Raw genomic sequence first — 22,937 nt, 5'->3', positions numbered from 1 at the left:
ACATAAACATGATATTGTATATAAGTAAATGGGATTTGGAGATACCAGTAGAAAGCAGTTCAAGTGAACCATGCAGGAATGGAAGAGCGGCATTGACAGCCACAAAGGCGTAACATACCCTCAACAAAAGATTTTTGGCTGTGCAGTATGTGAATTAGACCCAATAATTAACCAAGTGCTGGTACCCTGGGCTTGATGGTTCAGTGGCATTCTGAAGATAGAAAACATGAGGCTACTTAAATGAAAGCCTCTGCCATAATGGATGTTTTCTTTTCCTGATGCACACAGGCTGATTCTAATCAGATTCCATGCAGGCGTGCGGTACTTGTTGCTACTAATGGATGAATGTGATTTAATGCAGAAGACAGAGGAAACATTTATAACTCCAGGGAATTATGTGGATCACAATTTGTTTGGGGAATTATGTCACACGTGTTAAAACTCCTACCCTGTTAAATGTGCGGATCTGTCACAAGCATGCAGTGCATAAAACTGCATAGAACCATGTTGTCTCAGGACAACAGATACAACAAAATGCCCTCATACTGCACACTGTCTTTTATCATATTCTATTTACCTTCTGCTGCGATGACTGTCACTGCAGACACACAGAGCCTCCATGGGCCTCAGAGTAAACACACACTTGCAGACAATAGTTGCACCATTCAATTTATGTTGACGAGCATGCAAAATAAGATTAAGGATATGAAAAAAAGGATGCAAAATGGAAACAAGTTAAAAAGAAAAGGTAGGTTTGGTAGTCAATATGAAATTACAAAATGCTCCATAAGAATGGACCCTGATCTGAGATGATGATGTGAGTGTCAGCCATGTATTTATTTTCTATTTGAGAGGACTGAGCTCTTTATGAGGCCTGCTAGTGTTTGCATCCATGTGCAAGGCTACACATTTGAGTATTGTGTAGAGAATGTAGAGAGGAAGAGAAAAATTCCTGCAAACACGCACGATGACGAGGCAAGATAACGTTTATCAGTTGGAAATAAGATCACTGCGGGACCACCGGGAAAGGTTGCCGGGGACATGTCGAGACAGAAGGCCCGCATGCAGAGACGGAAACGGAAGAGCACTGAAAAAATATTGATGTACTCCAGCTTTAAAAAAGAAAAAAAAGAAAAAAGGAACTCTTCACTACCTTTTTAAATTCTAGGATAATTTAAAAAACATCTGTGATGAAAAACATTAATTGTAATCGTCATTCATTTATTTACAATAAATATTGTCAATTTTGCAATCCAGTATTTCCAGTAGATACCATACAATACTGGCTAAACCTAGGCCATGTTTATGGAAGTGTTGCATTTCCTATTGCAAATAATATGAAATAATTATACCTCTAGTTGAGGGCTGGATTGGAAGGTGTTTATGTCAATTTGCCCACATCCTTTATATATTCAACTACTAGAGTATACATTTTATTTAAAAATTGATAATTTTAGCCTCTTCATAATGCAATAAAACCCAATACTGCTACAATTATTCTTAAATTATCATCATATCAATAGATAATATACATTATTATATTGTCAGACTGAGGAATATTGTCAGACTGACTGGAAATTCCTATTATATTAGCAGGTTGAGGTATTAATAGGAAGTTATTTCATAGTGCATGATAACAGCAGGGTTTGGCTTTAGTAAAGTCTGTTACTGACTCATTAAAGTAATAATAACAGTCAAGTTATTCAGCAACCCCTCAGCATACGTGTGGAAATAGTGGAAATAACACACAGAAACAAATTATGAATCTTTTACTGCAATTTATTCATTTAAATACATATTTACAAGTTATTAAAAATGGTGACATTCAGTGAAATGTAAGTTGGCAGAGCAGCACACATATTTCTATCTGTACATGTGTGCGTATATGTAAGCAGTCAGTGGGCCTGCAGTTCATCGAGCTGTTCCAGAAGAGCGTCTTTTTCCAATTCTAACTTGGAGATCTGACGATTCTTGTCACTCACCTCCTATAGAGGAAAAATAACCAAAGATTATAATGGCCTTTTTACAAAGACATGTAGAGACTGAGAGCATCCTCTGACTGAGCACACCACCTGTTAACATATTCACCTTAATATAACAATGCTAAAAGAAATAGGTGAAGCCATTACAATGGTGAGGAATAAGTAATATGAAAAAGTCAGCATCTACCTGTCCAGGGTTCATTCAAATAGCAAAAACTTGATGATTTTGTAACTATTTCAAGCAACTTTTTTGTGTGATCTTCATACCTGAGTCAGTACAGTGTTGTGCCACCGGAGGTCACTGTCTGCCACTGCGTCAGGCAGAGAAGAGATGCTGGTGCTGGTGACATTGGGCTCAGCCATCACAGCACCCAGAGAGCCATTCACCCGCTGGATACAAGACCTCAGGAGGCAGGATCGTTCCTGGAGAGAGATGAGAGACAGCCAGAGCACTTAGAAACATCAGATGTGATATCAGTCAGATATTTAACTTGTAATGTTGGTGAGAAGTTGATGACTCAAAAAAACTTGCACCAAATCATCAGACCTAATGCAACTTCCAACCCCAATCTGACTTTAAGTCTCAAACTTTACACCTCTGCCTTATATTCAGTCCCAAGGGAATCAACACTGAGTCACTTTTCTTTCACCAATCTTACAAACTTGCATTTAACTTATCAAGTCTCAAAGATGGGTTCTGATGCAGTTTCTGGATAGTCTTACAGTGTTATATAAACTACAGTACATCATCAGTCACTGATGTTAAAGCACAAGTTCACAATTTTTCAAGTCTGTCCTTATTAACGCTGACACATATTAGTGATCATTCCTCCTGTTCATACTGACCATTAGAAGATCCCTTCATAATGCACTTTCAACATAAGTGATGGGGGACAAAATCCACAGTCCTCCTTCAGTGTAGTATATTTAAAGGTTTGTCAATGAATACAGCTTTAGCCACCCAAATGAATCAAATCAAGACATTATCTTTTAAAATGACTGTCTTTTTGTTATGATCCTTCCACTGCAGCCAAAAAGGATAACACTGTCCAAGGAAACACAAAGAGGACGGCTTTTTTACTAATTAAAATGTAATTTTAATTGGTTATTATGTCTTTATTTGGCTAACTCTTTGTCCCTATTATTGAAATTGAAAGTGCATCTGAAGGGGATCTTCTGATGGTAAATATGAACAGGAGGAAACATTGTGAAACTTTTTACCCTATTTTCCTCAACAGTTATCTTCCACTTCTGCTTCTAATGAGGAACTACGTTTCCCAGAATAACGGTCAATGACCAATCAGTTCCTAAATATTGGGGTGTCTTTATATTTGTGGTCCAAAACTGAAACATTCATGGCACCATGGTCAGTAAAGTCAACTTCTGTACCTCTGCTGCACTCTCCTGGAAGATGTTAATGGTGTCAATGTTGTCTTGCCGGGCCCTGTTCTCCTCCAGCCGCTGGAGGTACCAGAGGCGAGCCCTCTCCAGAATCTCCAGACCGGAGTATAGAGCATCCTTCTCCTTCTCTAGCTCCTTCAGACGCTTAATCTAAAACAGGTAGAGCAAAACTAGATCAGAACCACAAAATACCCCTCTGTCTTAATTTCCTGTTCCTGTCACATGTCCCTGTCTGCTATTGAATAAAAGTAAACCATGCCCAAAAACTTATGATACATGCTGAATTGGATCATATAGCCAGTTTAGTGAGATATGTGTTTCTTTGTATGTGTATTTTTAGATTCTTTATGAGCGATTACTCACAGGCTGGTTTTTGAACACATTACAGTCTAGAAACTGCACTTCTTAAGACCTTAAATGACATTCTGAATGTGGATGCCATATCCTGAGCTCTTTACTGTTCTAAATTTAGATGTTACCGTTTTAAGCTATTACCATTTAGCAATTATTTCTTCTGTATCTTGTTTGCATTGAACTGATACTAATTTGTAATTTCACTGTGTGCTTTCTGTTTTAATGTCTGTGAAGATTTTCGTAAATGTGTTTTTGAAAAGTGTTACATAAATAACGGGCATATGATTATTACTTATTATTTCAAAGGCAGCAGAGGGCTTTGCTAACAAGCTTGACCATCAAAAACCCTGTGTGCAGATTGATGTAAAGGAAGCACGATTGGCACAGCGTTGCCTGTTGTCTTGCAGAGGCCCCAAGGCTTTGTCTATCAGCAGAGTCAATCTAAAGAGCAGCAGGAGGCCTTTAGTGCTATTGTCCACACTCAGTTAGTTTACAGGCACTTTAAATAGGCTCAAACAGAGCGAACAGCTATGCAACAACCAGGGAATCATATGGTGGTAGTGATCCACCTTTAGCATGATGAGGTCAGGACATCACAGTCACTTTGTCCTTTTAAAGGCAGTGAGATGGATTAGAAACTCGTGACACCATTTACATCACCAGAGCTGGAGCTGTGTTCGATTGCTCAAACTTTCAATCAGTCAGATAAAGTACTTTTTTTTGGGTTTGGGTTTGGGTTACTCGGTCTTGACAATTACTTTTATGATCATAGATTTACAGTTAATGGAAAGCTGGTTATATTGAGCTTTTAACAGGAAGCTGTGAGAGGCAGATTTGACATGTTGGTATGTGTCACTGGGGTGACTGCAGTCACGCTACCTCCAACACAGCACGCAGACATGGATCAAAGATGGAATAACTGACTGAAAACAGAATGACTCAGTTGTCTCCAAAATATACAGTAAATGCTTTCATTTTGTCAGTGAAGGTCTGCCCAAAAAATAACTCATGAAAATATATAAAAAATTAAGGATGTTCTTTATTTAGACAGGTAATGTTGCAGGTTATGCTGCTATAAATCCATGCATTTCTTTATCAAACATCTGTTGTTCTAACCACACAAGGACGCTTGCTACTTTTAGTCCAACAAACATTAATAAATACAGAATTCATTATGCCCTAATGAAAATTTTATTCCTGGCAGCTTTTCAGAAAATATGTAATTTCTCAACTTACCTGGATGAATAAAATGTTAAAAATCCAAATGGTGAATCAGAATTTGTGATTGTCTTTTTCGTGTCTGGTGGAAATTTCAATAAGGAGCGGTGCATTTCTGAGAGATAGAATCATTACCTCAGTATGAGTAAAGCCTGACAACAACTATTGTCAGTGCACTCAGTAATGTGTTCCTTACTTGCTTGCACTTGCTTGTAATGTCAGTGCAATGCATAACAGGCACATACAGTACGTAGAGTATAAATTCCCACATGTATTTTAAGTCAGCCTAAAGAGACAAGATCCTATCTCAGCACCTCTCTTTTAGATACAATTTAAAAATGAGATATCATGTATTGAAAAATGGGACATGTAAATGTACACAACCGGTGAAACTTTCACAGACACAAGATGCAGTAAATGCTCAACTTTAAGTAATAGTTTGTATCTACTATTGCAAGATGTTACAGTTGTTTTTCCTATTGTTAATCCAAATGGTGCTGAAATACACACAACTAAGCACACGTGAGTACACACTGTAGCTGATAAGATCAACTCTGGAAAAAACACACTCACTCACACACACAAACACACAGTAAAGACACGACAATCTGTAACAGATAAGAATCATGGCAGTTTTCTTTCCACCATACACACACCACCTCATTCCACACATGCTCCTCACCCATAGGTAGAAGCGAAGTGCGTCCAGGTTGTAGAGGCTGGTCTTGAGCGGGATAATAACCACAGTGTAGGAGTTAGAGCCGGGGAAACGGCAGGCCATGGAGAGGAGAGATCAGTAACTGACAGCTACTATTGCCCCATACAGCTGGCCCAAAAACAAACAACAAACCTCAGCTCGCCACTGGCTGACGCAGAATAATACCACAGAGAGAGAATGAGAGAGAGTGTGTGTGTATGTGTATGGGAGGGAGAGAGAGAGAGAGAGAGAGAGAGAGAGAAGGCAGGGGTGGAAAAAAAGCAGCACGGTACACAGGCACTGACAGCATGGTGCCCCAAGGGCGAGGTAATGAAAAATTCCACATGTCACTGCCATGACTGGTTAATCAACATACAGTGACAGAGAGGGATGGGGTGGAGAGACTTTGAAACTGGCAACACAGGATCAAATAAAAAAAGAATAGAGTGAGCGTGTGAGTGAGTTGTTAAATGTGGTTGGGAGGATTGAGAGGAGGATACAGGTGTTCATCTGAGTCAAAACCTTGTTTATCCTAAATCTCAACTGTACAAAAAAGAAAACACACGACTCTAGAAGGTTTTTTTTCTAGGAATCATGTCATCTGCATGAACTTGACATTCTTCTGTTTAATCTGCTGAATGAAAGGAGAGTGCATGTGTTTATTTTCTTCCCTGGTTTCAGGTGAGCAATCTGTCCCAACATGTTCACTGGAATGTGACATAACCTGGGGATGAGAGATCACGCTACAGGTGTAAACAGCATGCCAGTGGACATTATAGTAACTGAGGATGGCTGCTGAGAATAGAACTGTATGTTCTGGTGGTGAGAGCAGGACAGGGCGGGTGCAGGGTGGAGTACTCATGGATTTTCAGCCATACATTGACACAAACATCATTACTATGAGCGCTCAGCTGTTCAGCTGGTCAATACCAGCATGGATGATCAGTGGCATTCTTTTTTTCCTTCTGCCTGCGGTAAAACTGGATGTTAAATCCATTTTTATTGGACTTTTTTAGTGTACTCTGACTAAATAGGGCTGGGTATTTAGTGTTGAAAAAATTACAATGCCAATACCAATAACAGTACCCTTAAAGAGACACCAATACCAATAGAATACACTATTCAATAACTTTTTTTCTCCTGCATTCGATGCCCATCATTTGAATGGAAGCATTTAGTTGTATAAAATACCATCATTCACCCCATCCAGATATTTAAAATACTTACTTCTGTGGCATCTCTGCATGCTGGCTATAAAATAGAAGTACTTGTTCTGCTGTAAAATCTTGAACCTAAAAAGCATTCAGTAACAATAACTGTCAGATAAATACAGTGGAGCAAATAGTACAATACATCTGTCTATTCCACTTCATTATTTTTGCTCAAGAGGTTCCAATATGTATAAAAGACACATTTTTAAAAATTGGGGGTTCATTTTGAATTAAACAGGCACTCCACACATTTTAAACAATATTCTAGTTCACAGCTTTGTCTTTTAGACTTCTAGAAAGCGTTCCCAAGGGGAAATTTCCACAGTACTATACAAATCAGACAACAAGAATACAGCAATAGCAACATAAAGTGACTGACAACAGTACACACTCGGCTGTTCAGTGAGGCATGCTGTTTGTAAGACTAAGAAAATCAGGCTTTTCCAAAAGCAAGCCGTTCTGTACCTCAGGGCTCTGTACCAGCACCCAGTGGGCACTGGGGTCAGATGGTGATTGAATGGATGTTTGATGTCCTGTGCTAGTAAGATTGCAATGTGTGCAATGACTTTATTGTTAAGTTCTGTGAGGTTGGGTGCAGGCGGACCAATTATCCTTGCTGCAGTGTTGGTTATGGCTCAGATAACATGAGGATGGGCTAGATAATGCTCTTGACACAACAGTAGCAGGAGATGGAGGGGCAACATAGACTCCTTTAAGCTGGAAGATGACAGATAGTCTTTGGTGGCTCCTTTTTTGGGTGCCATTAATGTGCTGGTTGAAACTGAGTCTATTGTCCAGTGTCCCTCAAAGGTATTTGTAGGTGTACACTATTCTGTGGCTGCAGCTGTGTAAGAAATACTCTCTGATGATGATGTTATAGCCATGTCATCATAATCTAGGTTTGAGTTTGGAAACTAATTTTACACACACACACACACACACACACACACACACACACACACACACACACACACACACACACACACACACACACACACACACACACACACAGTGAGAAGTACACTGCATTGTAAAGTGGGTGTGGAAAGATTAGAATTACAATTAGAAAGTCAGCATATCTCAGGATTTAACCATTCTTCTGTCTCTTGTGAGTCCTTCAACTTTACAGAAGCTAAATTGCTGAAAGCTCTTCAAGCTGAGAAAAGGGCGTCTAAAACATACTGTATAATGTGGCGTGGTTTTTCAGAGGGTGTGGTTATGGATTTTCTGACAACATGTTTCTTAACAGCCCTCCCAGTTTGACAGTGTCCATGTGAGACACTCCTGTTGATCCCACCCACTGGATTATCACACACTGCACAGTAAAACCCAACCCACTGAGTGCTTCAAGTCATTTTAATTTTCTTCAAAAACATGTTTTTGTAATCAGGTGATCTCATGACAAACAAGAACTTGGAACTTACTAAATACTCACTCATTAATTCACTTCCAATTTTAATAAAAACAAAAAAACCATGCAATTCTAATTTTTCACCAGCAGAGGGAGCTGTACGTGCACAGTACGACAGTACTCGGTGGAGTTGAGGATCATACTCAGGGCTGACATTTTGTGATTCTAATGATATCCTAACTTGAGGGAAAAACTGTACACGCTTTTAGAAAACACCAGATGGCGCAAAACAATGAGGATCCAGTCCAGGGCTACTTCCTCAAAAGTATTTCAACTATTTATAACTTCCTTACACATTCTGCTGTGATATGCTTTTGTTACATTTTACCACAAAAGAAGAAAAATCAAAAAATCAAATTAGGGTGATATATTTATCTCACGTGCAGCCCTCGATTAGGGGTTCACTGATGTCACCTGCAAATGATGAGGATCAGTTTTACATATTTAACATGGGTAACACACTGGTCTGATGTGCTGTATTTTTCTTGTATTGTCATGTCAGTGAGCACACTGTCCCACATGGAGGCCAATCAGCCCTGAGGCTTTAGGACAGCACTCATATAAAAAAACGTGATTAAAGCTGCTGCAGAGGAATAGTCTCTGAGACATTAGCCCGAAGGGAACCCATGACCACATTGTTAGATCATGAGACACATGATTCACACCAGGATGAAGCCTAAAGTTCCACATGAGCAACAAATGACGCATGTTTGACTCGTTACTTTGAGATCATTGTTGCCACCGCTGGCTCTTTTCTGGGAGTACACACAGAGGTAAAGAGAGAAGCTGAGGTGAAAATAAGAGGCTTAAAAATACTTCTGCAAAGATTACATTTATCTCACATTAGGGGGTGGCTTAAAGGCAAAGTCACTCATGTCATGCAGCCTGTTTGCTGTTATCACACAGATGCAACAGGCATGATCAGGATTAGTTTCCACTGTGGGCCCCTCTAAGAGGAAGTTCATCTTATTGTGACAAAAATATTTATTCATCCAAGCAACTTTTTCAAACTGGTGAGCTTGTAAATTTGAAGTCCACACACACAGAAAGAGAGAGAGAGAAACTCCAGTGACCTATTTCCCTCCTGTGCTGACTCTTTTTAGTTAGTAGTACTACTTTGCGGCTGAGAGTGGGCCCCTAGTTGCTTCCTGTCTCACTTCTTCACACACAACCTCACACACACGTATTTTCTCTCCACTCATGGTCAGTCCTTCAATCACACAAACCGTTTTGAAACCACGTAGAATCTAAATAACACACACACACACACACACACGGCTAGAGTGGCTAAAGAGTGTAACCTCTCTGGTCACAGCTCTCCGTCCAACACTGACAAACAGACCATAAGAATAAAGAAGAATCGAGACATTATTTCAGGCCAAAGATGCCGAGCGCTCCCACCGCCCCTCCAGGCCCATGCCAGCACTGGCCACTCCAGGCTCACTGTTCCAGATCATAGCTCTGAGGAATCTTATCCAGATATGTAACCCCCCCCCCCCCCCCCCCCAATAACCACATGCTTACTTCAGGAATGAAGGATCTGGTCTTCCAGGGGGCCTCATCACAGGTTTACATTCACCTTTTAGTCCTTAGAACCAAACCCAAGTCACGGATTTAGGCAAAACAAATATTACTGCAGAAATAAATTAATAAAAGTTAAAGCTTACTCCTGAAAATCCTCTGTATCCATGTCAATAATTAGATATAAAAGTGAGACTGCTAAACACAACTACCTGAGAGATTTAGTTGCTTTTCTACTGTATAATAGACAGTATGTAGCAGTGTTTTCCAAAACATCTGTAGAGACTCCTCCAAGGGGTTACAAGATAGGTCAGGTGGGTCATGAAATTATTAAAAAAAAGAAACATACAAAAAAAGGACACATTATGATGAAAGTCAGTAGGTGGTTCCCAGTGGTTCCCAACCTTTTTCCTTAAGAGACCCCAATTTTAACACATTTAATCTCTTGTCCCTGAAGACTGGCCATTGTTCCATTAGCTAGAGATTGAAGGCTCTAAGTATATAAAGATATACACTTAAAATAATTAGATTTGGTTGTTTTCTTTGCAGAAATTAATTAATTGATGAGAAATTAAAAAAACAAAACAAAACATCCCCTAAAATCAAGAGGGCCTTGTGATTACTTGTGAAGCTTTAGCAGCCCTAAGTGGAGGTGGGGATACTCAGTTGACAGTAGACATGACCTCAGTTTATTCGGTCACAAGCCCACAAGCCCAAGCTCAAAAAATATTTACAAATATTTTTTGCCCTGTGTAAAAGTGAGAAACCAAACTTCAGCTTCACTGACCTGCTGGTGGGTAGAGCTTTATTTTAAATTCTAGGGGAGATCCCAAAGTTGATCAAAGATACACAATAAGTCATGCTTAATTTTGAGGTAACAGGCTAAATTTTGTGAGAACATCAGTGTATAATGAGATGATTTCGCCTAAAACTAAAACTACTTATAAAGAGAAAAACAAAATAGAAGCAGAAAATTGGATGTGGATAGGGCTTCAGAGCCACATGCACACTGCTTTTCAAACAGAAACAGTCTAGACAAAGCTAGACTCACCAGTGTTAAATCTGTATCCCGAGTCATCCCTGTGGTATCCTTAACATCACCCAATGACTGGAAAACATGCACCCGATGTTTGCAGCTCTCTGATGTCATATGGGTTGAACTGAAATTTGCAGTTGACTTTTCAGTAAGAGCTACCAGTATGCCCAGTGCTCCACTCCATAATTAGACTTGTCCTTTCACTTTTTCATGAAGCATTGTGCAATCTGTCCAATGTTACGGGGAAAAAAACATAACCTGAAGTTGTAGAAATCCCACAGATGACACTGTAAGCTTTCATTTAAAATGTAATCATGAAAGCAGTAAATCTGTACTGAAGTGACTTCCATCCAACTATGTCAAACAGATAAGTCTGAGTGCTGGTCATGCATGTAGATTTCCCACTTGATAGTCACAGGTCTTGAATGAAATATCAGATCGTTCTGTAAACAACCAATTTAAAAATACATATATGTGGACATGACTGCTTAAAACTCGTAGTTTAAGACAACATTAAGCGCGCGATCACACACACCCTCCTCTCTCCTTTCAGCACAGTCATTTGCTCCTTCACTCATTTATCCCTTCATCCAGCCGGTCAGGCACGCATATCCAACACTCACAAATATATTCCATGCCCTCTCTTTCTCTTTCTCTCGCAGAAACACACATATCGTCACGCTCATGCACAGCCGCGTTACTACACGGCCAGGGCCAGATGCAAACCAGATGTTTCCCAGATGGAGATAAGGGTGAAAAACACATCAGCTGAAGCACACCACCTTTTCACCTCAGCTGTACAGAGTAGAAACACACAACTCTCGTGGAATTATGAATGGTACATACAGTATATCAAAGTTTATTCCTGCTGCTACTTTGAATTGCATTGAACACAGGCTTGAAATAGTAATTCTTTCTATTGAAATAGTCAGCTGTTGCTTAAAATAAACACATAATTATCCTTTTTTTAAACTTGACTTTTTAAATACTTCATATTTCAGACATTTCTGTCTGCCGCTGAAGCTTTTTCGCGGGTCGTGACATACTGAACTACTTTCAAAGTTACCACAGCGAGACCAAAATAAGTCCCTCTCAGACTCATATGCAAGGACGAAAACAAAGGATCACTTTACACCCGACTCGTCCCGCCCTTCAAACCCCTCCCCTTCTTCTGCTCCTCCTTTCCCCACGCCCATAAACACACTCTGCAAAAACAATATTTCATAGAGCGCCAAGTTATCACCTCATAGAGGAACAGCCAATGCATTAAACGTACAGATAAATGCACATGGGCAACACACACACACACACACACACACACACACACACACACAAACACACACACACACACACACTCAAATACCTGCACAGACCACCATTGCTCAAAGAAAATAAATGTGAGACGCCAATCTGTATGTTACACCGGTACCCCCCAAGCCAACCCCAGAGGACCCCCAAAAACAAACACAGTGAGTCAGGGTCTCCTTGGGTGCATTTCATCTTAAACCCATTCACCCTGACATGCAAGCTCCCCCGGTGAACCCCTGACAATATCCAGCTGCCAGCAAGCGGCCTCGCTATCCCTGTACCCCAAACTTTTCTGCTGTTGACCCCCTCCCAGAGCAAGCTCACACACACACACACACACACTCACACACCCAGCCCATGAAATCAGAGCACAGCTCACCCCCCCCCCCCCCCAACAACCCCACCTGTGGCCTCCACAGCTGGGAGAATACTCCCATGGAAACTCCTCCCATCTATGTATAGAGCACTTATGTGTGTGTTCGTGTGTGTGTGTGTGTGTGTTCGTGTGTGTGTGTGTGTGTGTGTGTGTATGTGTGTGTGTGACTTCAGCTTTGGGGTCACTGCCTTTTTAATTCCTCTGCATCTTTCTCCACAACCACCCCCCCCCCCCCCCCCCCCGACCTCCCAAAGGATGAGGAGCCCAATTAAGTTTACACCCCACAAATCCTTTTTAAAAAATATTACATGTCGGCCATTATTACAGGTAAAACCTGTAAATCCATGCTGACTGGTAATGTTAATTTTCCATATCAAAACTGCATATACAGTCAAGTTGCTTCTGCACTGTTATAGCCGGCAGGTAACTTTTTTGTTTTGGGTTAGATCTGTATCAGCTGTGTGAATGTTTGAATATATACATGTGCATATGTGCCTGCTACCGTATATAGATGAGATGCCCCGAGGTGAAAAGTCACTTATAGAAGTAAATCAACCAATGTGAGGCCATTCGTCTCTTAAATAAGCAGTTAGCAGATGTCTCTGAAAGCTGAATGATGTTGGCGCACTTTACTTTAGTTTTCTTTTCTCTCTTTTACTTTTCTGACATTTGTCATGTTTCTACAGTTCAGATGTCTTCTTGCTTCTAGTTTGTTGTGGTGCATACATAATGATTGACGTAAGCAATCTTCTGTCTGCGGTGAGCCTCTTCTCTGTTTGTTTTGCACCACTGAAGGGCAGAGGGATGTGGAAACCCCCCCACTGCACCTGCAAACCAACAACTTCCTCTGCTCTTTTTCTTTCTTTCATTTTTTTTATACGTCCTCCTTTTCTCTATCACATCCTCTTCATCCACTCTGCTGTTTACTCTCAGAATCTCACTACTGCCACTTTACTAAAAAAACACATCAGCACACTCTCAGTTTCAAAGTTCTGGTTTCAGTCTATGACCTTTGAACCACCACTTTGCGAAACCTGTGGGACATCCGGAGTGAAACCTAACCTAGCATTTAAACAGCGATGTCACAGCTGTATTAATACTATCATAGATGTTGTTCTGAGCCATCACAACACTTAACACCACGTTTCACTCACAGTACTCGTGAACTGCATTTTGTTTCATGCTGCTCTGTCTTTATCGACTACCCCCATGAAGAGTTTGAGTCAAAGTGTATACATGACAAGAGTAATTTGAAAGATTAATAAAAAGTTTTGTACAAGAAGTAAAAAAAAAAAAAAAAAGACTCTAAATGGCATGTTTTTATGACATGTCTTATAGTGAAACTGTGGGCAAGTAAAGCTTTTATATTTGTATGCTCACTCACTTTACTGGGAGATGGATGAAAAGCAAGAAAGTAATACTCTAATAAGAGTATTTCCCAAAATGCCAAACCATACTTTTAATAAGAGTAAGATAACCTGGTAAAGATGATATTTAACCAGATAAACACAATCTATAGTTTGACGCTTGTTGAGTTGTTTGGACTACACCTTTAATTTTAAGTTAGGTTTAAGTTCATTTTCTGTGTTGTTGCTTTGTTTCAAACTTAATTCCTTATCAGCTTTCCTCACAGGACTGCATGAAAATGAGTCACTTGACAACTGTATTTTCCAGGCAGCATCCTTTGATGAGGTAGTGTCAAGCTTTATTTGTATAATTACACCTCCTGTCTGATAAACATCTTCCAAAAGCTGTTACTTTACAGATCATTTCCTGCTGATGAATTGATTGTTTCTGCAAAGCCCCAAAACCCACCATGACAGCTCCTTGCTCCTCAGCACATCGTCTTCTGACTTGAGTCACATTGTACTGTGTGACTGTTGTTTTACAAGCATGCTAATGTATTCAAAGGGCACTGACCGTGGAGCGAAGACAATGGGCTTAATGACTGCGTAGCAAACTGTAACATACAGCGTAGGATTAAGGGTGGGAGGGGTAGGGGTGGCACACCAAAACACACAGCACCCTGTAGACAACAAGAAGAGGATTAGGAGTTTAATGTAGAACAATAAGCTGACTGTAAATACATGTCAGAGGGCTGACAAAACAGTCAGGGATCATGCTGCTGAGGCTTCATTGTCTGCTGACGAACCCTCAAATATGACAATGTACAAAGGCCACTTGACACACAGATTAGTGTGGTATTAGGGAAGTAGGGCACCATCCTAACTGAGCATTATGTATCATGATGGGAAGGACCCAAAATAATACAGATCTCAGGCCTGTTAAAAACAAACAGAGTTGACTGTGCTGTCAGTGAAGGGGAAGATCATCCAGCAAATATCATGACATCTTTTTTTTCATTTAGGCACTGTACAGAAATGATTAGGAGGGGAGGAGAAAGAAAAGGAGGAGGTTCTACATTTTTTCTTTTCGCAAAGTAAAGGGTAGTCTGATTGTTTTGGGAAATCCGGGAGAGGGTGTTTAGTTTTTGTCTTTCCCGTATTTATTTTTTTTATGCTGAAGTCTGTGGCCTGTTCACTTATTCAGTTACAGTGCTCATAACTGTCCATTTAGTAGCTCTTGGTTCAGAAATAGAGCAGTTGTAATGCTTTGTAAACAGAAAACACCTTTTCTTATGTTTTTGGCCAATAATAATTCCACCCCGACTGAGTGATTATTTGGGTTATGTAAAAATGATTAATTTAATTAAGCTCAAAATGGGTGTTGCAGTTTTTTTCTTAATCATTGGATGATTCAAAGCAAATATCGATTACCACGGGGACCTGCCTCGCCTCAATGCTTACTTTTCCACCCGCCCAAATAATATTTCTACAGACCAAGTAAATGAAGTCCAAATTGATAGTGCTTTGTGGAAATTATAACTACACTTGGATGCAATTGAGGGAATTGTTTTGTCTGCATTGAGCCTTGCGCTGAACTGCCTTGAACTTGTGCTAAGCCCCCAATGTGAAAACGACGTTTTCTAACCAAGAAACATTCCATAGCGGTGACGTAATTACCTCAAGCCCACGGCTGTCACACACAAACAATGACCGCTCCATAATCACTGCTAGCTGATTAAGAAAGCAGTGCATCTCATAAAGTGCTGCAGACACATTGCTTGAATTTGCAGAGAAAACATTACTTGTATGAGAGAGTCCAGGCCCTGGCTAGTGGGTAAAAATAGCCAGTATGCGTGTAAAACCTGGAATAACCTTTCTGAGTGAGGGGCGTTGGCCAGTTCATAGGCGTCTCAGATGATTCCTGTGTCACTGAAAAGCTATGTAACAACAAGGCTGCTGCAATGACTGAATAAAATGTGTAACCTGTAAGGTTTTGTGTAATAATAGGAAATTGGAGAATCAGTTGCACAATGACAATATTGTAAAACCTACTGTATGTCATAATACAATGAATGGAAAGATGTAAATGTGTCATAATGCTTTTACAAAGTGGTGAAATGAGGAAAAAGCTGTTGAGCAATCATTCAAGAACCAGAAATGAAGAGTTTAAGGAAAAGGAAAAGGGGTATTGCAACAAAAAGAGTTTGTGAAACATCTATAATCACTTGGGAAACTGAGTTTCCTCTCGTCACTTTACAGACAGCCTATTCCCTCAATTGATTAACTAATCATTGAAAAATGTCCATCAAGAGTTCTAAGACTCCAAATTGGCATTTTGAAAATGTCTCATTTTGTTTATCAAGTTTATTATTGAAAAGTACTGATACTAAGGCTGATATTGTCAAGTGTTTGACATTTTCTACTAAACATATGACTTCAAATGACTTTGTTGACCAATGATCTGAATTGTTACTGATTAACTTTAAGCTTATTGGTTACTCAACATACAGTACTGTATAGGTTTCTATCTACATTCCTTCACATAATAGCTCTATGTTCATGTCTGCTTATCTCTGCAAGCCTGCTGTGCATCCTCTGTATGTGTATGTTTTGGTATCTTGGTGTGGTGTATTAGTACATACTTTTCCACCATTAAAGTTTTTTTAAGGGTATTTTTTATCACTATTTGAATCAAGGGTCTAAGGACAGAGGATGTAGTAGTTGTAACGCCTCCTGGCCCAAATTTGCAATTTATGATATACAAATAAAAGTGATTTGACTTGTGTGTTAGTTAATTATACATCTTCTACTTTGATTGGGGAACTCCAAGTGTTAAAATGTGTTGTGATATTTTTCCTCACATGGCTCCATTATGATAATTATACTGTTAGAGAAAACAAACTAAGGAAACTTGCCTTTGACTTAAGATAAAACTAGATTAGCCTACCACCAGTAAAATCTGTTCAATTTAAAAAAAAAAAAAAAATCTAATTTATTATTTTAGGCCTACATGAATACATAGGCTATACATCATTATGAATTATACATGAAAAGTCAAATAAGATGTCAAGCCTCCATGATCGTATACAGGTCGTCTCAGTGTGTTTTACACTACATAAACCAAAGTAGGCTACAAACTGGGATGTGGTAAATCTACATGAGAAGAAGTCAAAATGGAGCTGTCTGTCTCGCTCACGTTGCAGTTCAACGTGACTTGAGGATGTGGGCGAGGGCCAAAATAAAACGTGATGCAAGCACAACACGAGAATGTGTGTCACATTTGAGGAAGAAGTGGAAATGGCCGCCCTTGCCAAGATATTTGACCTACTTCTATTCGCTCTGAAGGGGAGGAGAAGTACAGGGGCGCTACAGAGCACAGGAGCAACAGGTCTGCAACAGGAGCGCACAGAGAACCAGAGCATTTTGCATCACGATAACAGGGTAAGATTATTTATAATCAATATTAACACGTTTACAAACAGGCTATGCATTAGAATACCTTTTAAATGCAATTGTCCAGGCATGCATTCTTATTGTTTTTAGCACTTTTTGCAGCTTTTGCAAACTTATTCAACTTCATCTTCTGTGTGGTGCGTTTAGTTGTCTTTAGGATTTATGATTACTGTTGTTTACCTGCTGGCTGAGCTCCAACAATGACTGTTTTGATAGAGACACACACGTGACCCACCTTTTCTAGTAGGACGTCCCCTCTCTCTATAACAAACAAGTCGCAGATAAGGGGACACGGACAGCCCTCCCATTTAGTGTCTACTTAAACTTTCAACGAGATAGAGTTTATTACCGGGTTTTATTCTGACTGTGGATGAGCTGTGCTTTATTTCTCTCAAGAAACATTTTGATTACTCTGAGACACTGACACTGATGGTAAGATTGTCTTTATTTCTCTTTAGTTTATTTCATTTTTTTCTTATAATAGCCTACATATATATTTTTTCTCTTATAAAAGTTAACTCTGTGGTGCAGTTAAATGAAAAGTTGACACTCTTCTGGAAAAGTTAAATCGCTTTGTCATTTTTTTTAAATATTAAAACGCATTTATAACTTACAACAATCACTGTCTGATTTTAAATGATGTATTATTTGGCTGTCTGTGATACTTGAATAATTAGTAGGTTAAGCTATGCGGTTGTTTGTGTGTAGATTTGATATGGGTGTGAATTGTGGTGACAAGATGCGGGTTGTTTTTGTGTGTAGCATCTCATTGACCTACATCCAGAGTGACTGTAACTGCGTCACCAAGACTTTTCGGTTAGTTTGTAAAGTATAAAGTTGTCCGTTTGCTGTTTTATTTGGCGTTGCACGGTCGTGTGCTCATTTTGCAGAAGCTTTAGGTGCATTTTTAACCGTAGTGGGATTTTTTTTATGAATTGTGGTAAAATAGTGGTGGATTTGTCGATGTTTTTCCTGTACGTGCATTGAGGAGGGGAGGACACACCGACCGCGGTAAGTGGAAACCAGATCTGAATACCGCGCCCACTTCGATTCGACACAAACAACTTTCACTCTGCAGCAGGCAGCTCTGTTGGTGAGAGGTCGTGTCTAGGTGTTAATCCTAGGTTTGCGAAATATCTCGCGAGAGTGATCATTTTAATCCAAATTATGATCTTTCCCCCAACCTTTAAACCTTTAAACAAGCGTTTTTAAATCTAGACATTAAACACAACGCTTTCATATCATTGAACATGATTTTGTATGAGCGCCATAAAGAAACAACGCGAATGCAAATATCGCGAGAGTGTTTCACGCAACTCTTGGGTAACCATGTAGACCAAGAATGTTTTTTCTGTTTTTAATGTCTCCACAGCAAATCTTTTAATATTTTTCAGGTTATGAGAGAAAAACAGGGGAAGTGAAGTTGTATTGGTTACATTTATAATGAATAGTGATTAGACTAAAGTACGCACTTAGGGAAATGTTTGAATGTGTCGCCTGCTGTGGTTTCAAACAGATGTTTTTAACAGTTTATATGTGTAGACAGGCATCGTAAAATGACAGGCTATTTGACTTGTGAAAGTGCTCTTCATAGCTATATATTCTGTCAGTGTCAAACAATTGCGCAACGCAGCTCCCCCCCCCCCCCCCCCCCTCAGACCCCTCTGAGATGTTTTTCTCCAGCATGGTAGTTTCTGTCCTATAGCCTATGTTTCTCCTTTTTCTGTGTTTTAACTGTGACTAACCACAGTAAACTCAATTCGCTTAATTAAGCAGATAATGAATGGCTTACTGTTGTAAAACTGCGCTGCACCCAAACTAAACACAGCTGTCAAATAAGCTTTGAATTACTTTATGTTCTGGGGAAGAAGTGCTTCTTGTGTAACCTTAATAGGCTGATATGCTGCTTGAGGTAGAAGCAAAGGTAAAAGCAACATCACGTTTGATTTTATTTTGAGTAAATAGGTCAAGCTTGTTGCAATATTGTTGTTATCTTTAACTATACTGTATTTTTAAATCTTGGGTAAAAATGAACTTAGGGCCACTATTGAACTTCCCCTCCATTTGTAGTTAGTTTGTGTAAACTATATTGCATTGAAATGCACTGCATTATAAGAAGACTTTATAAGTGACATATTAAAGGTATTATAACCTTTTCCCCCACAGGGTGTCAGTACTAGACATAGCCTTAAGATCAGCTTAAAAATGCAGGAGTGACCCTAATCAAAATAGTTTGTATATTACCAAACTAACAATTCATCAGATTACAGAAACCAATTGAAGTTTTAGGGGCCCCAGTATAGCAGAGCATTGGTGGTGCATTACCAATGTTTAAATGTCGGTCAAATAATGATGATAATACATTTTATTTATAGAGCATCAAAGCTCAGCTTATAGTGCTTTACAGAGAAAATAAGGAGTTCGTTATTGATTTCACTCAGCTAAAAGAATTATTGTAGCTCACAAATGTGTGCCAGTTAATATCAGGAAAAGACAACATTTTAGGCCTTACATTAGTAGTTAAACAGTGTATCTATAAGTACTTACTTTCCATCCTAGTACACGTGCTCTATCAGTTGGGGTCATCTTGTTTTACTGCCTACACCCAGCTGATAAAGCATTAAGTAGCCAAGAGGGAGTCAAACAGAGACTAAAAAGTCTATAAGTGATGTGGTTATATAACCCACCTCCCTGTAAAATATTGTGACCCCATATAGAGATAATACAGGTGGTGATGCGATGAAGTTAAAACTCAAAGAGCAGTGCAGCACTTATCCTGAGAATTCAACAGCATTGCTCTAATTAACTTTGTCAGATAGCAGCAAGGGAGTGCTGCACACATTCCTCACAAGTAGTCCACATGGACTTTTTCTCTTTGTGACCCTGCCGACCTTTACTGTCGACCTTTGACTGCCAGACACCAGAGCAGGTGGAGAATCAGGTTCTTTTTTTACACAGCTGGGTGGTTAATGTTGTTGGAGATTTATTTGGTGTTCAGCCCGTTACCCGTTGCTGAAGTAATTACTCTGCAGGTTAGGGCACACATGCATTTGATCATATAAAACACAAGAGGCGCTCAAGAGGGCAGATACCAGTGCGTGGGAGGGTTTGAGCCCTTAATAGCTTGTATGTGTGTGTAATCCAAACCAATAAAAAACCCAGATCACACCTCATTTGAAACTCTGCAGGCCTAACAGAGCCATCGCTCAACCTCTGCCCTTTTCCCACTTTAAACATCTGCATGTGTTTGTTCTCTGACAGGGACATGGCGATGGCCTCTACATCATCAGCAACAGCAGGACCAGCTACTACGTCTGACATGGACCACTCTCACCTCGGGGGCATCGAGGCCCTGAACCTAAAGGTGGGGCCGGTACGGAGGAATCTCTTCGGGCCTGTGGACCACCAGCAGCTACAGCAGGACTTCCAGCGTCTGCTCTGCATGAGCGTGGAGGTGGCCAATAAGCGTTGGAACTTTGATTTCCAGAGCGACGAGCCGGGACAGGCCTCCAACATTGAGTGGGAGGAGCTCAGGTGCCAGGATGTGCCAACGTTTTACCGCAGCTGCACGGTAAGCCCAGCGGTGAAGGTCAAGAGGCGGATATCGTCTTCGTCAGGCGAGGGTTCATCGATGTCCAGCAGCTCGTCGGGGTCTGGGGATGAGTACCTGGAGTTGACCACAAGGGGGTGCTTCCGTATCAAACGGCTACGAAAAAATAAACAGGCTAACATCACAGGTAAGCCCATGAACAATCCATGTATATATAACAACATAGCAAATGGATTTATTTTTCCTGACGTTGTCCTCTTGCTCTCTCTAGATTTCTTCAAGGTAAAGAAGAGAAGGCTTCTCCACTACAAAGCATCCTCTCGGCAGTAGAAAAGACCAAGAGGAGGATCACCTAGTGGTCGGAACTCCTCTACATATCACCTCATATGGATATGTCTCATATCTGATGTATATATGTAGCAATTTGTATCTGACTGTCCACAAGCTCATGCAGCATGGGCTTAAAAACTCCTCTACCGACACATACCTTAAAACTTCCAGCACAAGGAAGCTACTATCTTCTTAGTTAATCAAGCTCAGACTTTAACAACGGTTTTTTGTGTAAGATATGTATATTCTCAGCTTTAGACTATACTGTGAAATGACTTTGAATGCACTCTTTCAGAATATAACAGAAAACAGGCTCATGTTCTAGGAGGTTAATTTTCTTCCAAATGGGCCTTGGATAGTATTTGTGAAGGTCCTGACCTTAGTCCTCGACCTTTTTTTTTCTCCCTCTTGCTAAGTCATAAGAGGTTTTGATTAGATGAGTTACTATTCCTGGCCGCGCACCACGCTTACAGCCTTTAGTCTCACCCCCATGGCACCAAAAGCTCAGGGGGTCAAAACCTCAAAGTTGGCAGCGCGACCATGATTAGCTCCAGATTAAAGGTCAACGGTGGAGGATGAGGTAATGCGACTTAAATTCTGAATAATGATGATAATAATAATAATGTTTCCTAATGTGACTACTTATTTATTATTCACGATGCGAGATCATCGTCAAAACTAAATAAAATAAAAAAAATAAATAAACGAGCAATGTGCAAAACGAGGTAAGATAAGGTGTTCGTGGAACCCTGTGCCATTGCCCCCAAATTATGCCTTATTATGGCTCAAATACACTCCACCGTTGCCATTTAAAAACATTGGCCATGCATAATTGAAACCATCACAACATAGCAAAAAAAAGTACAAATTTCAAACGATATTCACTTTTTGCTTTGTATTATTTGCATAATGGGGATGTAGAAATCGACTTTTCTTTGGCAGCAGACCAGAACATACCTTATTTAGTTTGTATGGTTTTGTTTTTCCAACTTTATGCTTTTAACAATGTAGCATTTCCAACTCTTTGTGATGTCCAACCTTTTAGATATGCTTTTCTCCTCGAAGGAAATGTAGCATTTGATCACTAGTGTGGCAGCTAAGACCAGACGAATCATCACAGGTCAATCACTTCTGGTGTGAAGTCGAGTCAAGCTGTGTCACATCTAGTCATCAAGTGTTTGCATTGCGTATGTATAAGCATATAAGTGTTTGTGTGTGAATGTGTTGCTTTGGTGTTCTTGTTGAGGTTTTTCCCTACCAGTTGTAAAAGTTGTGGCAGCTGAGGCAGTTGAACCAAAGAGGAATCGCTGTGCCATTTAATTAGCAACACATCATTGCTAAAGCTCACTGCTTGACTGATCAGTTATGGGTCACAGAAGGTCTCAAATCTACGTAGATCTTCAACTGTATGGTGAAAACACTAAAAATAAGGACAAAGTCACTGTTTTTAAAGTTTTTATGTGATCCATAACTGAACATCTTCAAGTTTGATGCGCTTACTTCTTTGGACCTTTTCTACGGTCATTCTAATTTGTATATGGATAAAAAGCCATAATCTGGATGAATCCACTCTAACTACCTCATTAGGTGATTCTGTAAATTAAGTAAAAATAAAGTAAAATACAAAAAAAAAAGAAAAAAAGATTCAAACCAATGTAGCTCAGGTTGTTTGTGTCCACAGGCACTCAAGAGAGACAGAGAGACAGAAACGGGGGAGGAGGAGGGGTGGGCTCATTATTCTGT

At 39.9% G+C, this 22,937-nt stretch overlaps 2 protein-coding genes across 3 annotated transcripts; one reads left to right on the top strand and one right to left on the bottom strand.

Annotated features, from left to right (window-relative positions):
• Positions 1 to 1,764: 1,764 nt before the first annotated feature.
• On the bottom strand, positions 1,765 to 5,785 carry sapcd1 (suppressor APC domain containing 1). Its single transcript, XM_053314052.1, has 4 exons — positions 5,638 to 5,785; positions 3,372 to 3,533; positions 2,250 to 2,405; positions 1,765 to 1,985 (listed from the first exon to the last, which is right to left on the bottom strand). The coding sequence occupies exons 1-4, from the start codon at positions 5,734 to 5,736 to the stop codon at positions 1,896 to 1,898; spliced, it is 507 nt and encodes a 168-aa protein (XP_053170027.1). The 5' UTR covers positions 5,737 to 5,785; the 3' UTR covers positions 1,765 to 1,895.
• Positions 5,786 to 17,259: 11,474 nt separating this feature from the next.
• Positions 17,260 to 22,809, top strand: cdkn1d (cyclin-dependent kinase inhibitor 1D). Of its 2 annotated transcripts, XM_053314059.1 has the most exons (3): positions 17,260 to 17,302; positions 20,576 to 21,051; positions 21,136 to 22,809. In XM_053314059.1, exons 2-3 carry the CDS (start codon positions 20,580 to 20,582, stop codon positions 21,192 to 21,194), a joined length of 531 nt encoding a protein of 176 aa, XP_053170034.1. In that variant the 5' UTR covers positions 17,260 to 17,302; positions 20,576 to 20,579; the 3' UTR covers positions 21,195 to 22,809. The 2 variants fall into 2 exon arrangements, with proteins under 2 accessions (XP_053170034.1, XP_053170033.1); XM_053314058.1 differs by lacking the exon at positions 17,260 to 17,302 and having other exon boundaries at positions 20,489 to 21,051.
• The last annotated feature ends 128 nt before the right edge of the window (positions 22,810 to 22,937 follow it).

Source organism: Scomber japonicus, chromosome 23 (assembly GCF_027409825.1).
Source record: "Scomber japonicus isolate fScoJap1 chromosome 23, fScoJap1.pri, whole genome shotgun sequence".
Taxonomy (NCBI): Eukaryota; Metazoa; Chordata; class Actinopteri; order Scombriformes; family Scombridae; genus Scomber; species Scomber japonicus.
The sequence above is the reverse complement of the archived record's forward strand: the minus strand, read 5'-3'. Positions and strand labels throughout refer to the sequence as shown.